Source organism: Mus caroli, chromosome 9 (genome assembly GCF_900094665.2).
Source record: "Mus caroli chromosome 9, CAROLI_EIJ_v1.1, whole genome shotgun sequence".
Lineage (NCBI taxonomy): Eukaryota > Metazoa > Chordata > Mammalia > Rodentia > Muridae > Mus > Mus caroli.
In genome coordinates, this window is record NC_034578.1 from 9,915,161 (window position 1) to 9,941,953 (window position 26,793).

Consider the following 26,793-nt stretch of genomic DNA (forward strand, 5'->3'; position numbering starts at 1 on the left):
GGCTGGCTGGCTGGCTGGCTGGCTGGCTGGTTGGCTGGCTGGCTGATTGGCTGGTTGACTGGTTGGCTGGTTGGCTGGTTGGCTGGTTGGCTGGTTGGCTGGTTGGCTGGTTAGCTGGTTGGCTGGTTGGTTGGTTGGTTGGCTGGTTGGTTGGTTGGTTTTCCACAGTCCAAGCTCACTGATATTAGTTTTAAAGATGGATTCTGGAAAGCTCAGGTTGAGAGACATTTGCTTTCTGAACAGGGCTCCTCATCAGACTCTTTTGATCGTCATAAGTCTGTGATCATCTTGTGGTCTCTCTTACCTAAGTTTCCAGTATTGAGGTAGTCCTTCTGTTTGGTTTCTTTATTTTTTGAGTTATATATTTTTAACAATTTGAGATGTAAAACAATGTATTTAGATCATATCCTTTTGTCCCTCTTGTCCCAGACCTCCTCCCTTCTCTCTCTCTTCCTTCTTGATATGTCACTGAGTTCAGGTAGGGCTCTGTGTACATGTATGGACACAGGCCATTCAGTACAGTATGCTCGACTGAGGAGAGACCACACCCCTGAGGAAAAGGAACTCTCCCTTCCCCAGCAGCCATGACTTGCCCAAAGCTTCACAGCTAGGTGTGGGTGTCATGAGTATCTCCTCTGTTCATTCTGGAACATTAGCTGGCTTGATCTTGCACCAGCTCTGTACTCAAGGGCCAAGCTGACACTTGCTATTTAATGCCCTGCTTCAGCTTTCACACTGTGAATGGAGGTATTAAAATCCACTTCATTTTCTGGAAATCTGTCACTCCGTAATTCTATAGTTAACTTGAAAAGAGAACCAAGTAGACATAAAGAATCCTCAGGGATCGACTCCTTTCATAGTTAAATGTCACTGCTTGTTGGAAAAGCAGCACCTTGCTCATTTTTGTTGTTACCAGTATTTTTATAGTCTTTCTCATCTTTTAGAAAACTGTATCTTGTATTCCAATGTCCCTCCTCACCTGACTCTGACCCAGCTCAGTGTTAAAAGTAAGGACAAACAATTCTTCAGGTCCCCAGACCACCTACAAGACAGATCCACAGTGCCTAAGCCCAAGACCAGAAACACAGAAAGAAAGGAGAGACCACAAAGTAGCTGACATTACATCACCTGAGGCCGCTCATGGTGAGGGTTGCTCAGCCCGCAACTCTTCTGCCTTGAGAAACAGAATATTTGAAAGAGGATTTCTGAAAATTCCTTGATTGCTTTTAAGCACGATGTTTCTTCAGTCTTCCAACTGTTTCCATACAGAAGTGTTACTGAAGGTAGCCATGTTCACCAGCCACAGGACTGAAGAATATCAACTTATCCATGGTAGGTTAAGGGATCAGATTTCCAAGGTTGTTTCTAGAAAATGGTGTTTAATCAATTTCTTCAACTATGCTTGAGCATAATCTAGTAAGCAGATGTGAAGTGAACAACTTATTGTGGAGCTCCCTGCATCCGTTCAGAGTCTGCCAGGCTCAGAATCAGAGCCAGGACACTGCACAGACCAACTGCCGATGCCTGCAGCATTGGAAATGAGAATAGAGAGCAGGCTGCCGAGAGTCCCTTCAGGCAGGGCACAGTAGAGCTCAGAGACAGGAAACCTGCCAGCCTGCCTCCGCTGGAGGAACACGTGCAGCAAGGAACAAGGAACCACTTAATGATTAATCACTGTCAACCTTTGTTCTGGTTAAAGACTTGGTTGTTGGGCGAGACTTGTAATGAGGGACTGTTTGGAGTCTGTTGCTATGAGATTGCATTCAATCCTCAGTGGCTGGAAGGCACAGTGGAGCTAACTTGAAAGAGCTCTCACAGCGCCTACTAGAGGTGAGGAAGAGGCTTTGGCGAGATCTGCTCCTAAGCATCACTCCAGAGCCCGAGAAAAAACAGCCACGCCTAGGCTCGGCTCAGTTGACATGAGATTTTTAACAAATTCTAAAAAATTGACAATAAGTGAAATAGATCAAGGTGTTTATAAACGAACAAAGACACACTCCAAAAATATGCATGAAGCACAGAAGTATACATACAGCACATAGACACACACCTACACGCAACTTTTCAGAAAGCAAAAATGTAAACTGATGTCACCGTTCCTCTTAGCATAAGATACTGAATTGTGAATTTCAAGCCAGGTTCCATAAAAGGCTGGAGTCTCTCTTAACATTTTCTTTAAAGTTAAAGAGAAAAAAAAATCCTATTTTTGATTAGTTGGCTTGTAGACTTTTATATTGGCATTTTAAAAACCTTGATTTTACTAACGAGAAGCATTATAAGGAAGGAAAGCAGTATTTTTTAATTTAAAAAATTATTCTTCTGTGTTGAAGTGAACTTATAAAACTATGGAATTTTTATAAGCATTTTTGTATCATTATTCTAAGATATACACGTAGGTGGAAGTATTGATATAGACTAAGAAGTGTGAGTGATACTTTTAGATGAGAAAGAGATCTTTCTCACTCTGTCTGTCTTTCTCTCCCTCCTTCCCTTGGTCCCTCTCTCCCTCCTCTAACAAATAAATGTGTTTACCATTGTTTTAATATGTCTGTAAAATGTACCTTATATCATGTTTTATAACTTGGTTATAACTGTTAGTGTCAAAGTGTCACTCATCCCTTCCCTTAACTTATCTACAGTCAAATCTGAAAAGCTGAGTAAGAACTGTTTGGGCCTCAAAAACCATCAAAACTGCAGTGTCTGGGGAAACTCTCCATCTCTACCTGCTCTGCAGATGGCCACAAACTCTCCATCTAACATCAAAGGAGATTCTACGAATCCCAGTGACCGGAGAGCTAGAAGCAACAAACCCATCAGGTCCAGTGTCTCCCAGGACATTTTCTCTAACTCGTTCCAAACATGGAAAATTCATTTTTCATTTAAATGTCTAAATAAAGTCCATTTTCCTTGGAAATATCCACGACCTGTAAGCACTGCAATTTTCATTATTTTGAGACTATGTTCAAATACAATCTATAAGTAAAGAAGAGGGGAGAAAGGTTGTTCTCTCACTGTAGTTATGTGTTGATCTTATAATGTGGTTATATAATTAAGAAAACCACAATTATAATGGGTAACTGGTTAAGACCTTAGAGCTGCCAGAGAGTAGATCAACCTTGATGCTACCCTCTGTCCCGCTCTTGTTCAGGAAACAGCTTCCCTAACTGGAACTCCATAAATCTTGGTAGCCTGACTGATCTCCTCTCCTTGACCATAGACATTTACATGAAGGAGCTTGACCACTGGGTAATGTTGCTTGGTCCTTGAGCACACGTCCTTGAATACTATTTTAAAGCAGCTTTCCTCAAGTCTTTAGGAGAGTTGGAAAATGTATCAAAATAAATCACTTCATACAGAACACTGTGAGCTATTATTTGCATTTAAATAGAAACACTATAGCCTTGCTTTACTGTGACAAATGCCCATTGGTAACTGACCACATTTCCGATTCCCCTAAGAGGTAACTGTATCTGTCAAAGTCTGTGTTTCCCGATAGCCTCTGAACACTTGCGAGCTTGAAAGTAAGTGTAACAGCTGTTTCTGTGAATATTAAATTTGACTGTGAAATATATCCACTACATACCAAGAGCCTCTTTCTGATTTTTATAAATAATAAATAAAGTAAAATTGGTGAAATCACCTAACTATGCAGTGTTTTCCCCATGCAAACAGTGACTATCCCACTATCTCTTGTCATTGACATGAACTGCATCCTAATTACCAAGGAGAAAATGAATAATCCAGCTGCCAGAAATATGCTGAAGGCAGAGAGCAGAGACATTGTGTGGAAGTGTTCACCTGCATTGGGAGGTGGAGGACATGTGGTGGCAGCTCACTGAAGAAGGACCGCAGTTTTGTCACACTTGGTGCTGTTTATTTATCTGAAACCAATTAAATTACTTTTCCTAACTCTAAGTTAAGAACGCTCATTAACCCCACGTCTAACAGTGTAGTATAGTATTAAAACACATAGGTTTAATTAACTCTCCAAATACTCAGAGGCTGACTTTTAAACACAGAGTGCGAAAGCTAGCCAGATACCTTGAAAGCAGCAACTTTTAAAAGCAATGCTGACCCCTGAGTGGTGTAGAAGAAGTCTGTTTCTACGGGAGGAAAGCAGAAGTGAATACTGGGAGGGAGTCAGATGAACATGACGAACCTCAACTGAAACTCTATTAGGCCAATCAGGCCCTCAGGTGAGACGATCCAGCTGTGTCTTGCTGATGCCAAAACCACAGTAGCCGATGATGTTAATTTAAACATTCTTTTCAAAACAACGTTTTTGCAATATGTGTTGCATTAAGCTGCATGGGGTCCGTTGGTGTGGCCTTTCACATGGTTGGCCCAAGCTCTGCGATCTTACAGGAGATGTGACCAGTTGTTGTTTTAAAATTTTTGCCTCATTTCCTTCTCAGGATAGCTGACTAGCAACTAGCAAGACTTTTAAATTCTAAAAGGATCCAATTGGCTCAAGTTTAGTCATAGTTTTGATTTAAATGTTAGATGTATACTAAATGAGCTGTTATTTGGAGTCAGCCGGCTACTTAGGGAGTTGCAGCGGACCCAGATGTATACGCTCTTAAGAAGTGCCACATGGGTCTGGAAAGCACAAGACAAAGTAAACACTGAAGGTTACACAACATATCCGTCTCCTCATATATGCTTGACTGATCAGCAGTTAGGAGAATAAGCCACGAATGTTTACCCAGTTCAAAGATGGCCGGCCAGATAGAGTTTTGATCTGTTTACTGTTACAAGTAACAGAACTCAATGCAACCAACCTTCCCAAATTGCTGAGAAATAGGGGTCACAAGTCCCTGTCCACCTGTATTGTGGAGTTTACATCTCAGGCTTTCATGGTGAGCAGGGATCTTGACCAACATTGACCAACAACTGACACTCCAAGCTAAGGCACTGGCTGTTATATCCAAGTTTGGTATTTGTAATTTTATTGAAAGTTTTCATTAGATACATTACTTTCTTACACTTGGATAATTATGAATTGTAAGTGAAGTTTATCTGATTTTTAATCAAATATTTACCTGTTATTTCTTTGACAAATAATTTCATATGTGAAATAATCTCTCTGAGAGACATAGACAGGGCCAGAGAGGCAGAAAAATCCCAAATCCTATTGAGGCAGGTGGATATCTGAGTTCGAGGCCAGCCTGGTCTACAAAGTGAGTTCCAGGACAGCCAGGGCTATACAGAGAAACCCTGTCTTGAAAAAACCAAATAAATAAATAAATAAATAAATAAATAAATAAACAAACAAATGTATCTTACCGTCCTCACTACTCTTCTCTACAGTCGTGGTTACAAGGTGACTGCAGAGTGGACATTTGTCATGGTTACAAGGTGACTGCAGAGTGGACATTTGTCATGGTTACAAGGTGACTGCAGAGTGGACATTTGTGCAGCCGACTTAATCAAAATAGAAAATATAAGACCAAAAAATCATTGACTTTTCTCAGTCTTAGAGTAGATTTTTTTACTTACAGTTATAATTCTTCTAAAATGTTACTGTGGTACCTCGCACATAAAAATGTATTTTTGTATAGTTTACATAAGTAAGATTTGGTAAATAACTTAATTTTCTGAATACTGGTTCAAGAGAAATCTCCATTCTTTTGAAATTTGTCCCTTCTAGTCTTAAGGAGAATTTGGCTTTTTTGAAGTCCCACTGAAGCATTTAGTGGCTTGTATCCTAACCAGGGAACATTTCAGTGCTGTAGTAATGGAGAGCACACAGCTCTTCCCTAATGTCCCGTGTGGCCATTCCAACAAAGCACTCGAAGATTCTCAAAAATGTCATCGAACACCAAGTTGTTTGAAGACATTAGCCAGGCAGTGGGCATTGTTTGCTCCTCTGTAGTTCCAAAGTACTAAGCAAAACATGACAATGAATATAGCCTCTATTTCCCTTTTAAAAGGAGTAGCTTGTCTTAGATTTGTTTTGTACATTTTAGTACAGATACAGGATCAAGGCTTAAAAGATATTCCTAGGAAACTGTAGGATTGGTTGGTTGTTCTTTGATTTTGGTATTGGTTTTGGTTTTCTTTTGTGTACAGAACTACAGAAAAGATAGGCCTTTTTACAGAATCACTTGAGAACTTATACCAGAGCTACACAATTTTCCATTGTGCTTTCTGACATTTCTTTGTGTGACCATGTCTGGCATTCAGTCTTTCTTTACACTTCTCCAGCGTTTCATGCAATCCTCTGTTCATTTACAGAAGAGAAGGAACACTTTGAGATCCCATCTTTCACCCCACCTGGCCCAAAGCCATTATTTGATTATTATAGAGTGAAGAGATTATGATTTTGCATGCCATGTTGCTAAATCATATTTTAGACTCATCTGAGAAATAGAAAATGAATTGTTTTCTTCCAATGGTATGTATTGTTCACTTGACCAAGTACAAAAGGAATTTCAGCTATTTGATCAGATTATAACTAAGATTATAATCTAAATTCCACATTTTAAAGTTGGAGAGCATAAGGTCACAAAAGTCATAAAGAAAGACTAAAATTGACTGGCTTCATAGGTTACAGGGGCCAACTCCTAGAAGAATGTACACACACACACACACACACACACACACACACACACGATTTAACTATAAATCAATAATAGTTAAAAACAAATGTTAACTTTCCTTCAGTGCTGCGCGCATCTGTGCTACATGTTAAAACACCACAGACCCTATCACTTACAAAGACCATGACTCTGCAGCCTGAGAAAGCTAAAGTCAGGGTGCCAGCATGGCATGGGCAGAGGCCTCTTTCACCAATGGCTTCTTCCTTCAAGGCAGACAGAAAAGGTAGAATGGACCGAGGCTCCTCTTAGAAGGACTTCTGAGAGTGGTGCCTCGGAATTCCAGTATGAAGATAAAGTTTCAGTGTGAGTTTTGGAGGGTTATTCAGCAAACACTGCTTGTCAGATGGGCACAGTGGCACATGTCTGTAATCTTAGCACAAGAATGTGGAAGCAAGAGGACCAGGAGTTCAAGGTCACCTTTAGCTACTCAGTGAGTTTGAGACCAGCCTCAGCTACACAAGACTCCAGCTAAACAAAACAAAACAAAACAAGCAAACAAACAAAAACCGTGAGGTTGAAGGGATGGCACAGCAGTTAAGAGCATCAACTGGGATCGATTCCCTGCACTCTTATGTCTGCTCACAGTGATCTGAAACTTAGTCCCAGTAAATGAAACACCCCCTTCTGGCCTCTATTGGTACTGCTTGTACATAGTACACAGCCATACTGCAGACATAAAATGAAAACAACTTCACCCCACTCCCAACACACATACACACACACATGCATTACATGTGTGTATGTACATGTGTAGGAAGCAAAGGCTGTGACTGGTGTGATATTACTGGAGTCCCTCAGCAATCGTATGATGAACTATTACTTAAGGGGATAATGTCAACACCATTTATGAGATACAGTCTACCACTGATAAAATTGCCCACAAATACCACTTCCCAGTCGTTTTCATTTGATAGAAGCAGTATTGATAGTGTTACTTCCATATGTGCAAGGGACTGAGTAATTACTGCTCATTGCTATATTGACAGTGTTAATATAAACCCCACATTGCTTCCTTTGTCATCATTCAGCCAAATGTTTGTTAACTACCTGGTTAATTTAAACAGGGAGCTTAGTACCTATCTGAAGTTGGATGCATACTCCATGCTAGTGTACTAAGTACTTTATGCGCTTCATGCTGCTGCTTGATCTTAAAAGCCTTCTGACCCTCTTTTAATCCCATGCAGCTTGATGAAAGGTGGAGTGGGGACTTTAGCCAATTATGTCTGCTGCCCACCTTTCAGATTGCTTTTTAGAACACAGGAATGTTTTCTAAACATTCTGTGTATTAACAAGCTCATTTGCCTTTTAGAACAAGACATGTTTCTTTATTTTTATCTCTTCTGATTTAAATTTGGAACAATAATGAAATATTGTTATTGTAGGGATTAAACAAGGTGTCAAGCTTTTGATACATGACCTCTAGCTTTCAAAACCTGACAGCTGCTAATGGGAAATCTCGGTTTGCACAGCACTGCTGTCCTCACAGTGGTCACTGGGGTGACAACATAAAGTTCCTATCTCCCACCCTTGAAAGCAGCTTTTCATGGGAGCTCTGCGAGGTGACACCCCCCGCATTTGCAAACACTGGAATTAAGAACATGACTCCACCCCTGACTCACATCCTCTTCTACATAGGTTCCCAGTTACCCCTGAAGAGATTAGCACTTTAATACCTTGTGTCTCATTGACACGAAGGTCTGTCCTTGTTTCTACTCTGAACTGCATCCTTGTTCGTTCATATACATTTTAAAGGTCATTTATACATTTATGCAGAGAGATGATACCCAAGGACTATCCTGATGAATATACCTCAGTCATCCAATCACATTGCTAGGAGACAAATGGGCATAGACTATGGAGCCATTGCACTATTGACTGACGAATGCTGCAGCTGGCATGGGCTGGTGCCATTTGTCACAGACACAGAACAGCCTCAACCTTAGGGACTCAAGAGGACTGCCTGACAGACATTTTAACTGAGCCCAGGAAAAGCAGGCATCAGCTGGCGGGGACGGGAGGCAGAGGAGGAATGTCCACACAGATGGGATTATCATGGTTCCAATGAGAATGTCCCCATATGCTCTGTATTTGAATACCTAGTCCCCTGGCTGGCGATTCTGACTGTAAGACATATCATTATGTTCACAAACAAAGCTTTGATGAGCAGAGGGTGAACTTCACAGACTGAGGTCTGTGGTCTGATGGTCTGGACACACTTAGGGAATGTATACGCTTCTTGAAACAAAAGACAAACTTGCTGGTTTCTGTGTGTGTTTGTTGAGATGAGAAGAGAGGCAGAATTGATAGGTTTATGTAATCTTCACAGGGCATCATAATACAATAGCATATTTGGCCCTAGAGACGAAGAGCTAAAGGCCAACTTGCAGAGCAGAAATCGCAGGTCCATCACAAAGAGCCCTTCTAAAGCTGAAGAATTTCTCATTTAAGAAAAGCGTCTCCTTCCTTCCCCTGAGTTCGTTTTTTCCTGCTCCACCCTGACCCACTGATGTTCCTGGCCACAGCCCACCCCAGAGACACCTCCTCGTGGAGCTGCTCTCACAGATGACCCATAATAGATGTGTGCCCTAAGGCTAAGAATAGACAGGTCCTGGTGACTTGAATATTAGGCAATATCTGAAAGAAACCTCATTTCCATTGGTGGAAGCAGAGAGAATACACATTGCAGGCACAGACTTTCCCTGCTCAGCAAGCGGTGTAAAACTCCAAAAGAAACACATCCACCTGATGATCTATCTCAAAGGAAAATGCTAACATCAAAACATGTTTCCCTCCTTATCAAACTCCACCTCCAACACCCCTCCCCACCCCATGCCAAAAGACAACACCATGCCCCCCATTTCTATCAGGCAAGATGAAAATCTCTCAAGCAAATGAATCTTCTCTTTTACATTTTTAAAAATGAGTGTGTGTGTGTGTGTGTGTGTATGAGTTTATATGTACCGTGTATATGAGTGTGCCCATGGAGACCTGAATAATGTGTCAGTCCCCTGGAGCTGGAGTAACAGGTCACTGTGAATAGCCATGTGTATGCTAGGAACTGAATTCAGGTCCTATGTAAGGGTAGCAAGTGCCCTTAGCCACTGAGCCATCTCTTTCAGGTGGTGAGTATTTTATATAATACATTTCCCAGGATTTAGACACGCACTCTTCATCTTCTGGCTAGATATGTGACCTTGTGTAACTCAAGTCCTTAAGGATGGGGGCTATATCTTCATCTAAAATGTAGAGTTGGACTTTGTAAGTTCCTTCCATTTTCAGTGGATGCCATGTGTGCTGAGGGGAGGAGAAGGGTAGGGAAGGCATTAATGGAAACACATATCATGATAGCATTATTTATTCATTTTGTCAATTACTTCTGAGGATTTCAGGGTCCCTTCCCTAAAGCACCCCCCACCCAATTTAATGCAAAAGATTAAAGTTTCTAGCATAGGTAAACAAGGCAAGAGCCAACAGACTTGTTCTGTTAAAACCAGATATATTTGGGTCACAAGGTTTCAGCCGCAGCTTTTGAACTCTGTCGTTATAATATACAAACAGTGACAATATGTAAGTAAATGTGTGGGATTCTAATATGATGACATTCTATTTACTAAAAAAGGTGGCCGGTAGGATGTGAGGTACAATCTTTGTGTCATTTGAAACTGAGCTCTGAAGTTTCCAACCCGAGATGGAAATGTCTCTGATTTTCAAACTCCATCTGCAGTAATTCCCTGACAGATCCCTCTGCAGCGCTTGTCCTTGTGTCAAACAAGGGCCATTCAATCACTTCAGCTGCCCACAGCCACCTCGCCATGCATACCCCAAGAAATGATTTGAAGTATCTGCTTTAACAGCTTAGAGGGAATCCGAAAGAAACCGTTCAGGCAGTGTGCTTCTCAGGCAGAGATATAAATACATGGCTTTATCAGCAGACAGTGCTGAAGATGAATAGCCCAGGGGAACAGTTGAGCAGTTAGTTCATTGAGACAGGGAATGCAAGAAGGGAGGAGAGAAGAAAGATTGATTGAATAGAAAACCAGTTTGTGAGATCTACTGTGCAGGTCTGCCCAGCTGGGTACTTTGGATTTGTTTTGCAAATTGCAGATGCCTAGAAGCCAAGAAAAAGGGAGGGTAGTCAAACAACCCAAAATACTGCCAGGGGTCTCTAGCAACTCTACGGATTTTGTTTTGTAAGAGGGAAATCATTAAATATCCTCCTTGTAAATTAGAGACACAGAGCCATTTCAATCAGATTATAGAATAGCACATATTCTTCAGCTATTCTTTAAGTAACAAGAGAACAATAGTTATTTTCCAACTTTGAGTCCTTTATGAAAGCTGCTGTGTGTCTGTACAGCTCACAAAACCTTTTTAACAATGACTAAATTCAATGAGCCTTACCATATCAAATATCTTTCAAGGAACTGGCAGATTCGATTCTTTGCTCTCTTCTGACACGTCTAACACACTAGCTTCCTACCTCTGGCTGAAGTCAGTTCTACATCACAGAAAGAATCTTTGTTTCACATTAGAACAAAATAACTAACCACATCATTCTTACTTTGTAGCATCGGTTAGAAAGATTACTCACATGTCGGTCACAATATACTAAGATTCTTTGTTGAAGTAAGACCTATGTGCCAAGCGTTGACTCTTCCGTTGATCCTAAGATTTTCTTCATACAAACTGTTTCATTAAATATGTATTCTACATTGAGGCCTCAACCTACACAAAAAGTTCTAGGCACCTGAGGAAAGTTGAGAGCGGGAGAGGTGTTCTTCCCCAGGAAAGAGCACACCAATCAGTTGTCCAGTGACAAACAGTCACCCTAAAAACATACTGTCTTAGTCAGGGTTTCTATTCCTGCACAAACATCATGACCAAGAAGCAACTTGGGGAGGAAAGGGTTTATTCACCTTACACTTCCATACTGCTGTTTATCACCAAAGGAAGTCAGGACTGGGACTCAAGCAGGTCAGGAAGCAGAAGCTAATGCAGAGGCCATGGAGGGATGTTCTTTACTGGCTTGCTTCCCCTGGCTTTCTCAGCCTGCTCTCTTATAGAACCCAAGACTACCAGCCCAGAGATGGTCCCACCCACAAGGAGCCTTCTCCCCTTGATCACTAATTGAGAAAATGCCTTACAGTTGGATCTCATGGAGGTATTTCCTCAACTGAAGCTCTTTTCTCTGTGATAACTCCAGCTGTGTCAAGTTGACACAAAACTAGCCAGTACATATACATACAAGTAAAATTATACAGATTTAACAGGTATATATGTGTAATCAAATACATACATGCATGCAATAATAATTGCTGAAAAAAGAAGTCATGAATTTGAGTAGGGAGGGCTGTATGGAAGACTTTGGAGGAAGGGAAGGGGAGAATGTAATTAAGTTATTATTTTAGCAAAGAACTTAAAGTAGAAAATTATACACACACACACACACGTGTGTGTGCACGGGCATGTATATTCTAAAGCTGGATGAGAGAGTACACACTTATAATCTCAACATATACACATATACCTCAAGTATTAAAACTTATGACTATATACTAAATGTAAATGAAGACAGGGTGGGTTAGCATCAAACATTATAGCATTAGAACTTAAAACAGTAAAAGAAAACATAAATGAAAGTTACTTCAATTATTTTAATCAGGTGTGTGTTTGTAACTTGTTACTAAATCAGTCTTTAATTCCAAGTCTCTAGAACCTTGGGTTTTCCATGCTGATAACACTACCACAATGGAAATGGCATGATCGTTCACTGCCACACGAGCACATCCATACACACACAGTATCATGGAAGGTGAGGACCTGCCAAATTTACCATGGCTTCCATTTGCCCTCCAGGAGGAAAGATGTATTGGGTGGGGGGAGAACCGGCTGATGTCTGTGGTGTTGAGTTCTCCATGGGTGAATCTGGGGTAGCAATAAGGCTGGATGTAGAAACTAGAGCCAATGCATTGGAGCATATTTTTCTTTCAAAATATTTTATGTACTGCAGTTTGCACAACATCTTGGCAATGAAGGCATGTCTGTGAAGGAGGTGCCTTGTGTTTCACAGCTAACATAAGGGCAAAAATATGACAGCAGCTAAATGTGACTTCAATCACGAACTGAAAGAGTGTGTAAGAGTACTATGATAAGGTCTATGAGGTATAAGTTCAAAGGTAAAAATATCAACAAAATTCCAAGAGAATTTATTTCTCCCTCTTTCTTCCACCCCAGGACATGTCCCTCTGCTCCAATACTAGTTTCAAATTTGGACAACACTTGAGACTTTACGGAAAAGGGTCCTAGAATATTTTTGGTATTGTCTAGGAATGAAACTAAGTTTAGAACAGTCCATCTGTTTGATTAGAGAGAAAAAGAGCTGCGTTTTCTTGGCATGCACATCCTTTCTAAATCTCAGAGATGGGCGTTGCTCCAGCTTCCTCTGGAAACCATTCTGAAGCCCATCAGCCTGCCAACACTAAGCTCCCTGTCCATCTCCTCCCTTGTAGATTTTTTGAATTATATTTTATTTCTTCTTTGGAAGTCTCGTGCATTGCTGCAATGTAGTTTGCTCCTGTCTAGCCTTTGCTTCCTTCCAACTTTCCCTTGCTCATGCCTCCCAGTCCTTCCCAACTTCACGTTCTCTCTTTTTTGTGCTATTAGTAACTCCAAGTCCGGTTGGTACTGTGCATATGTTCATGGGTGAGGGACTAGGCCCTGGGCATGGACACCTACCAGTGTAGTTTGTAAACTCATGTGTTAGCTGAGGGTGTAGAGCTGTGTGTCCTCTTCCAGTTCCAAATGAACTCTGCATGTCTGATCAAGCTTTTGTAGAACTGCTTTCAGTGACCTGCACAGCTAACTTATCTGCTTCAAAAGGAAAAAGATAAAAATAAACATGCACACTTGAAATAACGTTAGTAGCTATGAGTGGCCATCGTTAAAGCCCTTCCTTGGAGCCAGTCATTTAATCGTCACAGGGCGTTGGTGACATCAACACCTCAGTCCTATTGTCATTTTCCCTATTTCCATTTTACAGAGGAGGAAAGCAAATTCGAATTTGCTTCTTCTAGGACCCCATGTAATAAATGCTAGAATGGGGCATGGAAGGGGCAGGCCACACCCCAGAGCTTTTGGTCACTATAGTCATGCAAAGAGATTCTTTAAAAAGTCCTTTGCCATTTCCAATGTTCCTTTCTCCCCTTCCACCTGCCTCTTTCCTCCCACCACAGACTCTGCTTCCCTCTCCCTTATCTGAGAAGTCCCAAGTGTTCTGCCCTCAGTCCTCCCCCTCCCTCACCCCCTGTATTTCCTACTCTGCTTTCCTTCCAAGACACCCAACTCTATGGATTTTCCTCTATTCCACTCTGCCAGGGGCTCAAAAGCCCTTGTCTTCAAGCCTATATTCCTAGTGGCTTGTAAGACACATGGAGACAGGTGACTTCCAGGCGCTATGTGGATTTAAAGTTGAAAGAAGGTCACAAAAAAATGACTGTTTTGGTCATACAAAATTCCATCTTCAGTGGTTACTGTCTCAGCTCAGCAGCACTGTACCACAATGAGAGGGAGCATTCTTCAGTCGGGCTGACCTGGCTCCAAAGCCTCCTCCACTTCACACCTCCAGCTCAAGGTCTCCCTCAGCTCAGATATCTCATCTGCAAAATCAAAATAAAAATACTAGTTCTTTTTCATTTTGGTGGGAGGATCGGATAAGTGGTGTAAAACATTGAATGTTGGGTCTGGCCTGTGTGCTGAGTCTTGGTGTTTGGCTGTCCTTATAATTATTCGAGATCCCTTTGCTGTTTGCTATGCTATCAAGATATAGTTTCCTATTGCACCAGGGTTCAGACTGACAGCTTTCTATCAAAAAAAGAAACAAGAAAAAGAGAAGGAAAGCTCAGAAGGAAATAGAATACAGGAGAAGATAGTTCCCAGGAATGTTGCAGCTCCCCACTACTCAGCACCATGAGAGTCCCTGCTGGGATCTGCTCTGAGTACTTGCTGTCTGCCTGGAGAGTAGGAGTTGGACTGTTTGCTTCTGTGCATTCATGTTTCCCAGAGGTACCATGAACATGAGCTGGTACATGGTCAAAGTAACCTGCCTCCCAGTCACTGCCATCAATGGGTGAAGAGTTTTGTAAATTTTTATTTTATAATCCTTTGTATGTTGTGTTTTGTATTTTGTGTTTTGAGACTTTGCCTCCTGTATCCCAGGTTGGCCTTGAACTTGTTATATATCAGAGGATGGCCTTGAACCCATGATCCTCCTGCCTCCACCTTCTGAGAGCTGGAATGACAAGAATATTTCACTATGCCCAGGCTGAACTTATAATTCCTAGCCTCTGTAATATGAACATTTTCTATCCCTTGGTTAGATATGAATCTACAAGGAGACCGTGTTTTCCAGTCTTCTTGGAGTTCTACTAGTACAGAGCTCTGCATACTTCACTAGGACATAATGATACCTCAGAGGGCTTAGCTGCTGTCCTTGCAGAGTTCTAATGTATCAATGCCTCAAAACTGGTAGATCCTCAGAGCAGAGTGGTAATTTCCAAATGTCCAATATTATTTGATATATGACATTATTTCTTTATTATTGCCAGTGAGTGGGTTGTCCCCGTACCATAAACTGCTGTGAAATTAATGAGTCTCTAAGTAAGTGGACAAATGTCTCCTGCCTCCTGTCTCCTGTCCAGAATGGCTATTCAACTTTAAACACATGGTTGGGAACTCCGTTTTCATTGTAGGGTCAGAAATAACAAATGCACACTGACTTGCTAGAGAAAAGAAATGGCTGTCACTCTGCGATGCCTTTGCTTCAGAGAAGTTGAGGATATCACTGAATATTTTCTTTGAGGTTCCATAAACACCTCTGGAATGAGGAGACCACTAAGAGGCAGGGGGACCTTATCCCATGATACTCACCATTCACCTTCCTGCTCTGCTTGCTGTGTTACACAACAAGGGCTTCCAAAAGCTATTCTCCAGATGTCCAAGTCATTAACCAAATTTGATCTCCAACTGGATGAAAATATTTGGAACCTAAGCTTCTCATCTTTGCGCTCCCCGTGTCTTCTTTAATTCACAGTAGCTTCCCCTCCTCCTCTCCCTTCTACAGGATCAACACACTGTGGTAGGCCAGAACACAGGCCCCAGTCCAAGTCCCAACTCCTGCTCAAATCCAAACACTGGAAGTGGTTACATGAACTCCCAGCAGTCCCTGTTGAATCAGCAGATGATGGGGAAGAAACAGACCCTGCAGAGACCAACCATGGAGCAGAAGCAGCAACTTCTCCTCCAGCAGCAGATGCTGGCTGATGCGGTAAAGCTTTCTCTGAACTTCTACTGTAGACACTTGTTGGCCTTGGAGAGATAAATTGTCCTCTGTCCTGTTTCTTGCCATGTTCTAGTCCCTCTACTTATGTGACAGTAAGGAGGATGCAGTGGGTACAACAGAAACTAAACTGTATGAATTGAAAGTGCAGGGGAGCAGGGGAAAGCCCGATTTACCAGCTGCTAGGCATATGGAGTACTCAGTCCTCGTGGCTAGCCCTGCCCAGTTCAGGAATGTCTGTGGCCAGCAGGGCATCTGAAGCGAGCAAAGGAAAGCTCAGTTGTTCCCAGCCTCAAGGGGTGGAAATAGTGAACTGCACTTTAATCACCCCCAACCCCAAACTGATTTTTTAGAGGTAAATCAGTTTTATAGGAAAGTTTTAAAGGCCAGCATGGAGCTTCACCACCAAGATTTGGCTTCCCCAAAAGCAAAGCATCTCAGAATGGGGGTTGGTTTTCAAAAGAACATTTTTAATGAATTTCCATTTCACTATCTTTGCCTGATCCCTTAAGAACCACAAGGTTGTTTTCCCCAAACACCACCAGAGCTTTAGCCTTGGTTCCGTATGTATGTACGCATTCCTCTGCATCCTCGGACATCAGCATCTACATCAGCCAAAACTCCATGTCCTAAGACTGCAGCATCCTCTCCCTTCAGCCTGTCCTGTCCAATGAAATCAAAAGAGACAAAGCCTAGCAGTTCAGGGTAAATAGACCCACATTGAAAGGAAGAGTGAGGCCAGGTGGTGCAGCTCAGTGATAGACTATTTGCCTATTCCGCCTGAGGTCCTTTGTTTGATTCCCAACAGTGTTAGATGTGGAAGATGAACTAAATCATTTTATATACAAGGAAACAGCCCTAATTATCAAGTGTTATAAACACCATAAATATTCAGTAAATACTGAAAGAGCATGATGATACAGCTACAAACCAAAGAACCCCTTCCCCTCTTGTTGCCCTAATGGATCACACACACACACACACACACACACACACACACACACACCACATAAATAGGCTATTGTAATGCATATGTTTAAATGCTGTGCTGTAGGAATTGCTAGAAATGGCTGCAGAGAAGTACCTCCAAGGATCAGAAGGTTCAGAGGGAGTTGGAGAGAAAGTAAGTGGGAAGGGGGTGGGGAGGTTGTCATCCCAATCCAAAGATGTAGCACACTGAAGACACAGGTACACAAAGGACACACATACTGTCAAGGCATAGAGTATGGTCACGGATGGAGAAGAGCATGACATGGAGGCCAGAGAAGAAGCCTGCAAAATTACACTGTCTAAAAAGCAACTGCTTTTAAAAAAAAAAAAAACACTGTGTTCAGATTTGTATCCAACTAAAGACAGAGGCTATAGGAGAGTATGCCCAGCTCCAGTTTGAAAATATGGCAAATCATCTCCCAAAATGAGGTAAAATTTGACTTTGACCTGGTAAGTAAGACTACAGCATTCTGATAGAAATGGTGGAAGCCACAGTGTTAAGCAGAGGGCAGACCAAAGACCAAAGGAGGCCGCCCTGGTTTCTACTTCCTGATTAGTTGCAATTCAAACTAGTAACAATGTAGCAAGTACAGGAGTCTTTAAAGAACTGCATGTGGAAGTGAGCCCTTAAACTGCAGGGTCTGAAATCTGTGTTCAAACCTGTTCCTCCCGCCTCCCTGACTTTATCTTTATAACCTGAAGGGCCTAGAAACAAGGATGAAGAGGAGAGAGTGTGTCATTTCCAACTGACTTACTGGCAGGACTTCAATCATTGCCATCCATCCTGCAAATTTGATCAGTTTTACAGGATGGTGTTTTCGGGGTTTCTGCTTCCCCGATTAAAAGTGACACACACATTCTTGGGAGCTGGCGATGGTGCTGGCCTGACTCCCACTGGCTTCCCTGGACAGGTGCAAAGGGCAGTGGTGGGATGAATGAGAACGGAGCTGCACTTTCTGTGGTCCTTACAAAGCATCCCACTTCTCTTTGTCTGGATGCCATTGAGGGCGCCTATGCTTCTTAGCATATCCAGGAAGAAGCAGCCTTTGATGCCCCTTTACATTAGCATATGCTTTGTCGCCATTCAAGGCCTTGGCAAGGCTGCACAGGCACCTAAATAGAGGCGTTTTCTCATAAAAGTTCCTTAGTCCCTCTCTACCATTCTCCCACCAGTGAAGCACAAAAAAAGTGAGACCAGTTGCAGTTCCTCTAGTGATCATCATTACAAACACGCATTATAAACCTACTGTGTGCCAGGCGCCATGCTGAGGTTTTGCCGAACAAAAGGATTCATCCTTCTACAGGATTCTGAAAGAGATCCTAGAACCTTACAGTTCCTAAATCTTACAGTTTTATGACTGAGGACAAGACGATATCACTGAAGCAAGAGATACTGGGCTATGATGAAAGCTCTTTTCATTTGGCACAGAGGTGATTTCAATAGTAGGTGTGAGTTTAGACTGGAGCCTCACTGTAGCTTCTTCTGTTCAGTGTTGGCATCCAAACCTCTCTGGCCTTGTAGCATGGCAAGTCTGTGCTGTATACATAGGTATCGTAAAACATAGAGTTTTAAGAAGGTTTCCAGAGGTGTACATGTTAAAGCTTTGAGCAGAGTAGCTCGTTGGAGAGAGAAAAGGCCAATTGCTTGTGATACATTAAGTCAATCTGGATTTGAAATCTATCTAGTGTGTGATTGGGAATCAAGGAATTAATTGTGTGCGCGCACACTTACACACACACACACACACACACACAAAACTGCTTCTTAGAAAAGGGATTTCATAAGATCCCATTCTTGGCTTAAACATCGAAACTGTCACTTTACACACATGTTAACAACAGGGTTGCTTGCTCATAGCCATACTGGGTTGTTGGAGGGCCCCAGGTTCTTCCTTAAACAGTTAGGGTTTAGACAAAACCACTCCACACTGACCACTTTTTCCCTTAATTTGTAAAACCGTGTTTAAAAGAAATGTAATCCATATGTTTCTGATTTATTTACACTTAGCTCATTGAAATTATGTTTTATATGAATTACTTGGTGTTCAAAAACACTCTGTGAGTCTTTCAAGTTTCTTTTTTTCTTAGAAACAAGAAATGAACTTGTTTTGCTGTTATTTTAAGGCCCTTCCCTGCCCCCTCCGAGCACACACACTCCACTAAGAATTCAGAGCTGAGTGGAAGCTGTGAGTTTGGGTGGTGCAGATGCAGCACTGGCTCTGGCTGATGGCCTGCCTCATCTGTCTGTTGCAGGTTTCTCTGTATTTATTGACTTTCCTATAATTTCAGTCTTCTGTCTCTACCTGTGCCAATTATTCTTATCTTTAGAAATGGATATTGCTTTATAGTGTATACAGAACTGCACTGAAGCAATTCCAAAAAGTTCCCAAATGCACAGTAAGAAAGAAAAGAAGCAAGCATTTCTGTCCTAAGCTGATAGCAAGCGCACAGCAGAGCCATCTTGTTTCCTATATAACATAAAGCCTCAATGCACACCAACCTCAGACAGACAGGCTTATTCTGATATCATGCTAAACTAAGACCAAATAGGCCACTTCATAATATTTTCTAAAAACAAACAAGGTAAATATGTGACCCCCAAACCCTAGATGATGTCCTCTCTTGCTAATGGGCATGGCCACTTCTCCCATCAATCTGGAAAAAGAATCCACTTACCAAGGTCACCCACACCCAAGTCTTATGATAGGGTCGTTTTCACAGCCCTCCTGAGACAGCTGAGGCTTCTCACTGCCCCTTGCTGCTGTGAATAATGAGAGCAGTGGGGGTCAGTGACCTGAAGGTGGACAAGGTGTTGGCTATGGTAAACGGATGTCCAAATTCACTTACTAGAAAAATCTAAATCTAGCTGGTTCTGGGACATTCTTTGCTTTTCCAACAGGACATTGAGAAGGTCTTTTATTGAGTGGCATGAAAGATTCTGAGTTCCCAACTCTGGAATTTGTTGTATCTGTTGTATTTCTGTGTGACCCTGGGCAAGTTACTTAGCCTAATGAAACTGGCCATGTCCTCTTTTAAATGATAATAGTCACCATTACCTTCACTTTTGCTAAGGGCAGGTAGAAGAGAAGTCCTGTGCTTATGGTGCCCGTGCCTATGGTGCCTGAAAGGTTAGCAAGTCTCTTGAAACCTCTTCTGTGGAGAGTTGGTGGAGCTGCCAGACCAAATTACTTGACAGCTCAGGTGCTCTCTGTTGTTATCTGGCTGGCCAACTATTTTCCATAGTCAATAGACAAGAAAGCTCATCAGACACACTACAACACAGAACAAACCCACAGACATTTGTTATCATCAAAATCTAATTAGCAAATGAAGGAAAGGAGCATGCTCAGTAGACACAAAGCAGGCGGAAGTGTATGGAGGAGCAGAAAGGACAGCTCCATACAGGAAGTGATTCAGACTGAAGTCCTGCCTCTGAGTTTACACTGCCACTTAACCTGAAACCCGCACAGTGAAATCGCTCAGTTCCTCCAACCGAGTCCTCATTACATAGGCTGTGCTTGTTTCAAGCTTGTGCTCTTCCTGCCTCTACTCCTGAGCACTTGGTTTTCGGGTGTAAACCGTTGTGCTTACACAAAGTCATTCTTATACTTGTACCTTTTTGAATATCATGCAGATATTTTTTAGTGTAAAAGTGTTCCTCCAATTCAATATGTTTTCATTTGTGTTTTCAAGGAGAAACTTTCCCCTCAGGATCAGATGAACAGACATCTGACAAGGCCGCCCCCAGACTACAAAGACCAAAGAAGAAATGCGGGCACCCTGCAGCCAGCTGCTCAGTATTCGGGTAAGAGTTCTTTGAAACAAATATAAATCATAATTGTGGAAAAGCAAAGCGATTCTATTTCCCCTATTTTCTTTCTCCATCTTGGAGAGTAAATCTGCCCTAAACCTTTCTCTAGCTTCCATTTAGCTTTCATAGCCAAACATCTAGAACTCAGTGTTGTGGCTTACACCTGTATGCGCAGCACTCTCCAGGCAGGAGGAGCACTGTGAATTCAAGGCCAGCCTGAGCTACGTAGTAAGTTCCACGCTAGCCCAAATTATAGTGTGAGATTCTTCCTTTATCCCATTGACCTCAGAGAGCTCCACGTTTAGTCCTTTCATGAGTTCTCGTGCTTGCTCGGTGATTACACGTTCACTGCTTGTGAGAACCTTAAAAACTTGAATCTTTTCGACCTGCCTTGTTCATCCAATGTTGACTTTGACCCAGACAGTATAAGGTTAAGAAGAAACAACTCCCTTTTAGAACATCTGCTGGCAACTTTCACAAGGTCTTTCCTCATTCCGCCTTTGAGCCCATCTCCCCAAGTATTCTCCTCCAAAGACAGTACACCCTGACAACAAGGGATTATTAAAATGCAGATCATGTTTTTAATGAAGCCTCCCTTAACCAAAGGTGAATTCTGTTTAAGTCACAAAACCAACGTTTTTAATGACTCTCTTTCTCATAATGAAATGGGTAGAAAGGAGCTGCGGTAACTGAATCCCCAGGATGGGAGCATAGGGTCTCCACTGTTGTCAGAGTACGGGCTTCTTTTGTCTTTCTGCTGCCTTAGCAAGTGGCTCCTGTCCTAAGGGCTGCCTTGTAGCCACCACAGCAGTCACCTCCATATCCATTTTCCAGGCAGGGAGAGGAAGGGGGATCAGGAGGAGGCATGCCCCCTTGTAAAGCAGTCTGCTGAGGCCTCTGCCCACTTTTATCTCTGGCCAGTGGTGTTCCTGTGGATTTTCCATCAGCAAGAAAACTCAGAGTATGTGATTTGTCACATGACCACATTGCTATAAATATCAGGGCACTGTCAGAGAGGAAGACAGACACAGGACAAGGACATCCACCCAAAAGCTCCTTCCAAGCAAGGCCTGTGCTTCTCCGGAGAGCAGTCTTTTTCATATCACTGTTGACCCCAAAGCAAGTAAAAGTATTTTCTTACTGTACCTCTGAGAATAAAACAGGCATAGCAGAGCAAGACAGCCCCCTTCATATTGTTTTACATCTTAACATTAGTCCAGAAACAATTCTTTCCCAGCTATTATATCAGAGTAAAGAACAAAAAGAATGTCACTACTTCTATCTACTACACATTAGGGGCATCTAAGTCTTACCTGCTGTCTTGTGAACATTACAGAAATTCCCTTTGCTTTGGTTCTTTTCAAATGCTCTTTTCTGGGCTGGTAAGATGGCTCAGTGGGTAATGGAGCTTGCTGCCAAGCCTGGTGACCTAAGGTTAACCCACAGACCACCACACTGGAAAGAGAGAACCACCTCCCACATATTATTTTCTGACTTTCACATGAGTGTGGTAGCATTCTCACGCCCAACACACACACACACAAACGCACACAGAAGTAATAAAATGTAAAATGCAAACCAAACAAACAAAAACCCCTGCCTTTTTCATATATCTTCTTAGGGTGTACCATTTGAGCCCAGGGTCTTGTATTTGGCAAGCATCCTTCTATTGAGCAGCACCAGCTTTTAAACTTCTTATTTTTTCCCATATTATTTGCATAGAACAAATTCCTTTGTCACAAAAATCTTCAGCTGCAAAGATGACATTGCTTAAATTCATAGTCCCTTGCTCTGAGTTAGCCTGATCATATACCAATGTACAGCACACCATAGAGGATCTTGGTGAGGAGGTAGAAGAGAGTCCTCCTGCACCGGAAGAATTTGTGGTCTGGTGAGGGATGTGCTTTGCAATACAGAACAAAGCGACTGTGCTGCTTTGGTCCTGTCTTTTGGGTTGTACGTCATAATGCGTTGTCTTCAACCAACAGGTGGTTTCTTAAGTAGTCACTTGTGGGCATGATCTTTACTTTACTCTTATTTCACACGTGTGCATGTGTGTATGTGTGTGTTTCTGTTTCCATATCTTAATGAAAGTCTTGTTCTTCCTTCAATCTCTTTCATTAAATCATTCAAAATTCAAATGAACAACGATTCTGTCAGCCATTGTACTTGGAATATAGCTGTAAACCAAACAAGAGAAAAGGTCTTCCCTTGTGGACTTTGTTATCTAAGGCACTTCTTTCCTCTCCATTTTTACCTCTACTCCTATTTCCCAGGGTTACTTCAAACCTTACTGAGCCAGGGATATTTTAATGCATTTATTGGTCACTGTCTGTTGAATGGAGCCATCCTGTTCATCAACTTGGGATTGCCCCCATCCAATCATTTGTTGACAGGCATCAGTTTCACTCTTTAGAGGCTTGCTGGATTACCTTAGTGCTCAATGGAAGGGTCAAACAGAAAATAGCAGACAAAGAAACAAGACAGGACATTAGGAAAAGCTTCACACCAGAGCTTCAGGCTCAGTCTGAAACCTGAGGAAAATATAAGGCTCAGAGACTTAGAGGCCATCCTGGGAGCAGGAAAGAGATGAGCAAAGGTGGCTGGTGGTGTGTACCAGAGAGGTGCTGTAGTAACCACATAGCCTCCAGCAGGCTTCCCATATGGAAACAATCGCCAGAGTACAGATTACATCAAAGTCCAGATGCTTGAGACTTTGTCTGCCCTTTGGATGCAGGGAAGCCACTCACAGCAGCTTCCTGAATGAGGGTGATGCAGATAAAGAATAAATCATGATTGTCTAGGCCAAAGGTTAGGAATATTAGTGTGGTAGCCATGAATAGGATTTACCCCCACTTCCTCATTGTGACCCTGGGGTGAAGAGTAACGTGGATTTCATGACAGCTAGCTAACTAAAGTTTTAATCTTCGAACTGGGAACATAATAAAAATAATTCAAAAAGAAAGATTGATTATCACCTCAGTGACTTCAGAAGACAAATAAAATAAAAACCATAAACCAGAACCATCCTATTTCACTATGCTTTCTGTAATGTGTAGGCTCTTAACCAAGGAGTGGCACAGGACAACGCTTCCTCCCAAATCTCCTCTGTTCTTTTCTGATATGTTATTTGTCTAAATCACCTTGCACACAAAAGTAGTTCTGGAGATGATAAGTTGTTCAAGCTGCAATAAGAGATGCTGTACTGTGATGAATGAATGTGATTCTCTTCTCTGTCTTAGGTGGCTCCTCTACAGTGAGTTTAAACTCTAACCAGGCTCTGACAAACCCAGTTTCAACTCACACCATTTTAACTCCAAACTCCAGCCTCATGTCTACGTCTCATGGGATGAGAATGCCATTGTTATCTACAGTTCAGAACATAGGGATGTATGGAAACCTGCCTTGTAACCAGCCTGGCACCTACAACGTCACTTCAACAATGAACCAGCTGACACAACAGAGAAATACAACTCAACTGATAACAAATCAGAACAACCCTCTGATGTCACGGCCATCTCCCTTAGGGGCAAATAACGGTAACAATGTGGCCACCTTTGGAGCTGGATCTGCTGGCAGTTCACAGCAATTGAGACCAAATTTGGCTCACAGTTTGTCAGGCATGTCAGCCCAGAGATCATCAACTGTCATGATCACAGCCAACACGACAGCAACAAACTGGGCTTCTCAAGAGGTGACAGGGAAACAACAGGAAGCCCTCAAATCCACAGGTGTCCGATTCCCAACAAGCACACCTGCAGCCTATACCCCAAACCAGTCTTTGCAACCAGGAGTGGGGAGCCAGCCATTTTCCCAGAGGGCAGTGGCACCCCCTAGCCAGTTATCACCAGCAGTGCAAATGAGACCTATGAACCAAATGAATCATGCATTAAATGGGCAAACCCTGGGTCCACTCAGGGGGTTGAACCTCAGACCCAATCAGCTGGCCACCCAGAGTCTGTCTAATATGAACCCATCAGGGACAGGATTGAATCATCCCAGGACAGGCACCAACCAGCCTCCATCCCTGACATCTAACGCTTTTCCTTCATCCAACCAAAGTTCCAGGGTTTTTCAAGGACCTGATCATGGCAGTGATTTAGCTTTTGACTTCCTCAGCCAACAGAGCGACAGCATGTGCCCTGCCCTAAACAGTGATGCTGATTTCATCGACTCTTTATTGAAGACAGAGCCTGGCAATGACGACTGGATGAAAGATATCAACCTTGATGAGATCCTGGGAAGCAATTCCTAAGATGGAAGGAAGGTGATCCGTAAGCTCTGAGCAGGGCTTTTCAAGGATACTGTAATGCCAAACTGCTGAAGTCTGGGGGAACTACAGACATCAAAATAGAAGGTTGGCAGGAACCACAGTGGTGAACATTTTGTTTTACATGCTTATTTTTAAAAAATCTTGAGCCTGATAGTAAAACATTGGGATTGTTTTTCCCTGCCTGAACTTCAGGATATGTAATCCAGTTTATCCAAACACAACTGTGATGCTGATGTGTAATTAATTGTGTTAATTGGTCTTCCCAAGTTCCTTTTCTCAGTGAAGGAAGTACAATAGAACTTGAGACCTGTTTCAACCCCATATCATAATAGACAGGTGCTTGTTCTAAACAACAGGCAGCAGACTGTCATCTAGTACATAAATATGCTTTGACTTCTCTGTTGTTATTTGTCTTAAAGCTTGCAGGAAATATTGAAATGTTACATGGTTGTTTGGAGTAACCTAAGAGGGATTCAGAGAACCTAGAAGCTATCCAGCAGATTAATTGATTTCCTTCCTAGATGCACTCCTCATTTTTGTAATTTTCCCACGTGTTTTGTATTTTGGTGAGATGCTGTGTCTCATGATAAAACAGGAATGCAGGGCTTACAACCTGACTGGGGCTTCCCTCCCTCCCATTTTTTTTTTTTTTTAGATAACCAAGACTGGTCCTGATCATGCTGAAATACCAGTGCACAACAGCCTGCATTGAATTTCACTTCAAAAAAAAAAAAAGAGTTAAGCCTTGCCATGTAGGAAAAAAAACATGGCCACGAATGACCAGCGGTGTTGCTCACTGTGATTGATAGCCACTGGTCTGTTCCCAAGCAGAATGAAATGGAGCCTCCTAGGTCTTGGTAGCCAGAGACTGGTTTGTAAAAAAAAAAAGAAAGAAAGAAAGGAATGAAAGTGTGAATTAGAGTCAGATTAGAGAATATCCTGTTTTGGTTGAAGGTAAGAAACAGGGAGAGGCATGAGAGGGCACGAAGCATTTAACAGAGCTCAGAGGAAACAGTAACTGACAGACAGTATAGCTTTTCCTTGGACATACTACATGGACTTAGGTGAGCAGCTAAGCCCAGTGTGGTCTCTGTGGAGCCACCCACTCACTATTCATGATGCAGCGAGCCCTTGCCATATGGTGCCTGGGCCCTTCTTATCCAGGTTTCCTCCCTCAGGGCTGAGTGTTATAGCAGAACGTGCATGTGTCTGGGTCACGGAACCTCAGTGCACACATCTATGTACACTGCAAAGTGGAGCCGGTATCCAGGTTTGAAAGGGATCTAAAAGAGCACTACCACCCTCCTAAATCCAGAGAATCAAAGGCTACTTTCAACCTTTGAGTTAGCCATGCACACACTAAAATACCAAGTGTGATTGACTTGAAGTCATTAAGCACCTGATCTTCACAAACCTGTTCAGAAAAGGAACACGGTTTTTTAAAGCTCTGCAAAGTCCTCTTCTTGTCTTTACGATGACTTTGGGCTCTCTGTCTTTCCCACTGCACCAATATCACTGGCCCAGAGTATTTTCTGTGCTGGTTTGTAAATATTAATAAATTTCTTGTTTTGTAAACTTTTGTAAAGAATATTTTGGTAGAAATACTTAAAACATATTCTTTGGATTATATTTATACATATGTGAAATAAATATACTATCAAAAGGTTATATTTTATACAAAAAGTAAATTGTTACCTTTTGTATGCTAATATACAAAGTTTTGTATAATACAATGGTTTATTTTTAGCTCTACATTTAAACCATAGGTGATTGAGTGGAAGCT

General features: G+C 42.1%; 1 protein-coding gene across 1 annotated transcript in view; it reads left to right on the forward strand.

The window, feature by feature from the left end:
* Maml2 (mastermind like transcriptional coactivator 2) overlaps positions 1-26,545 on the forward strand; it is a 319,339-nt gene extending 292,794 nt beyond the window's left edge. Inside the window, exons 3-5 of the mRNA XM_021172978.2 lie at positions 15,721-15,924; positions 20,620-20,731; positions 23,980-26,545. Of these exons, the coding sequence (XP_021028637.1) occupies positions 15,721-15,924; positions 20,620-20,731; positions 23,980-24,992 (1,329 nt within the window). The 3' untranslated portion in view covers positions 24,993-26,545. The remainder of the gene's footprint in view (positions 1-15,720; positions 15,925-20,619; positions 20,732-23,979) is intronic.
* Positions 26,546-26,793: the final 248 nt, after the last annotated feature.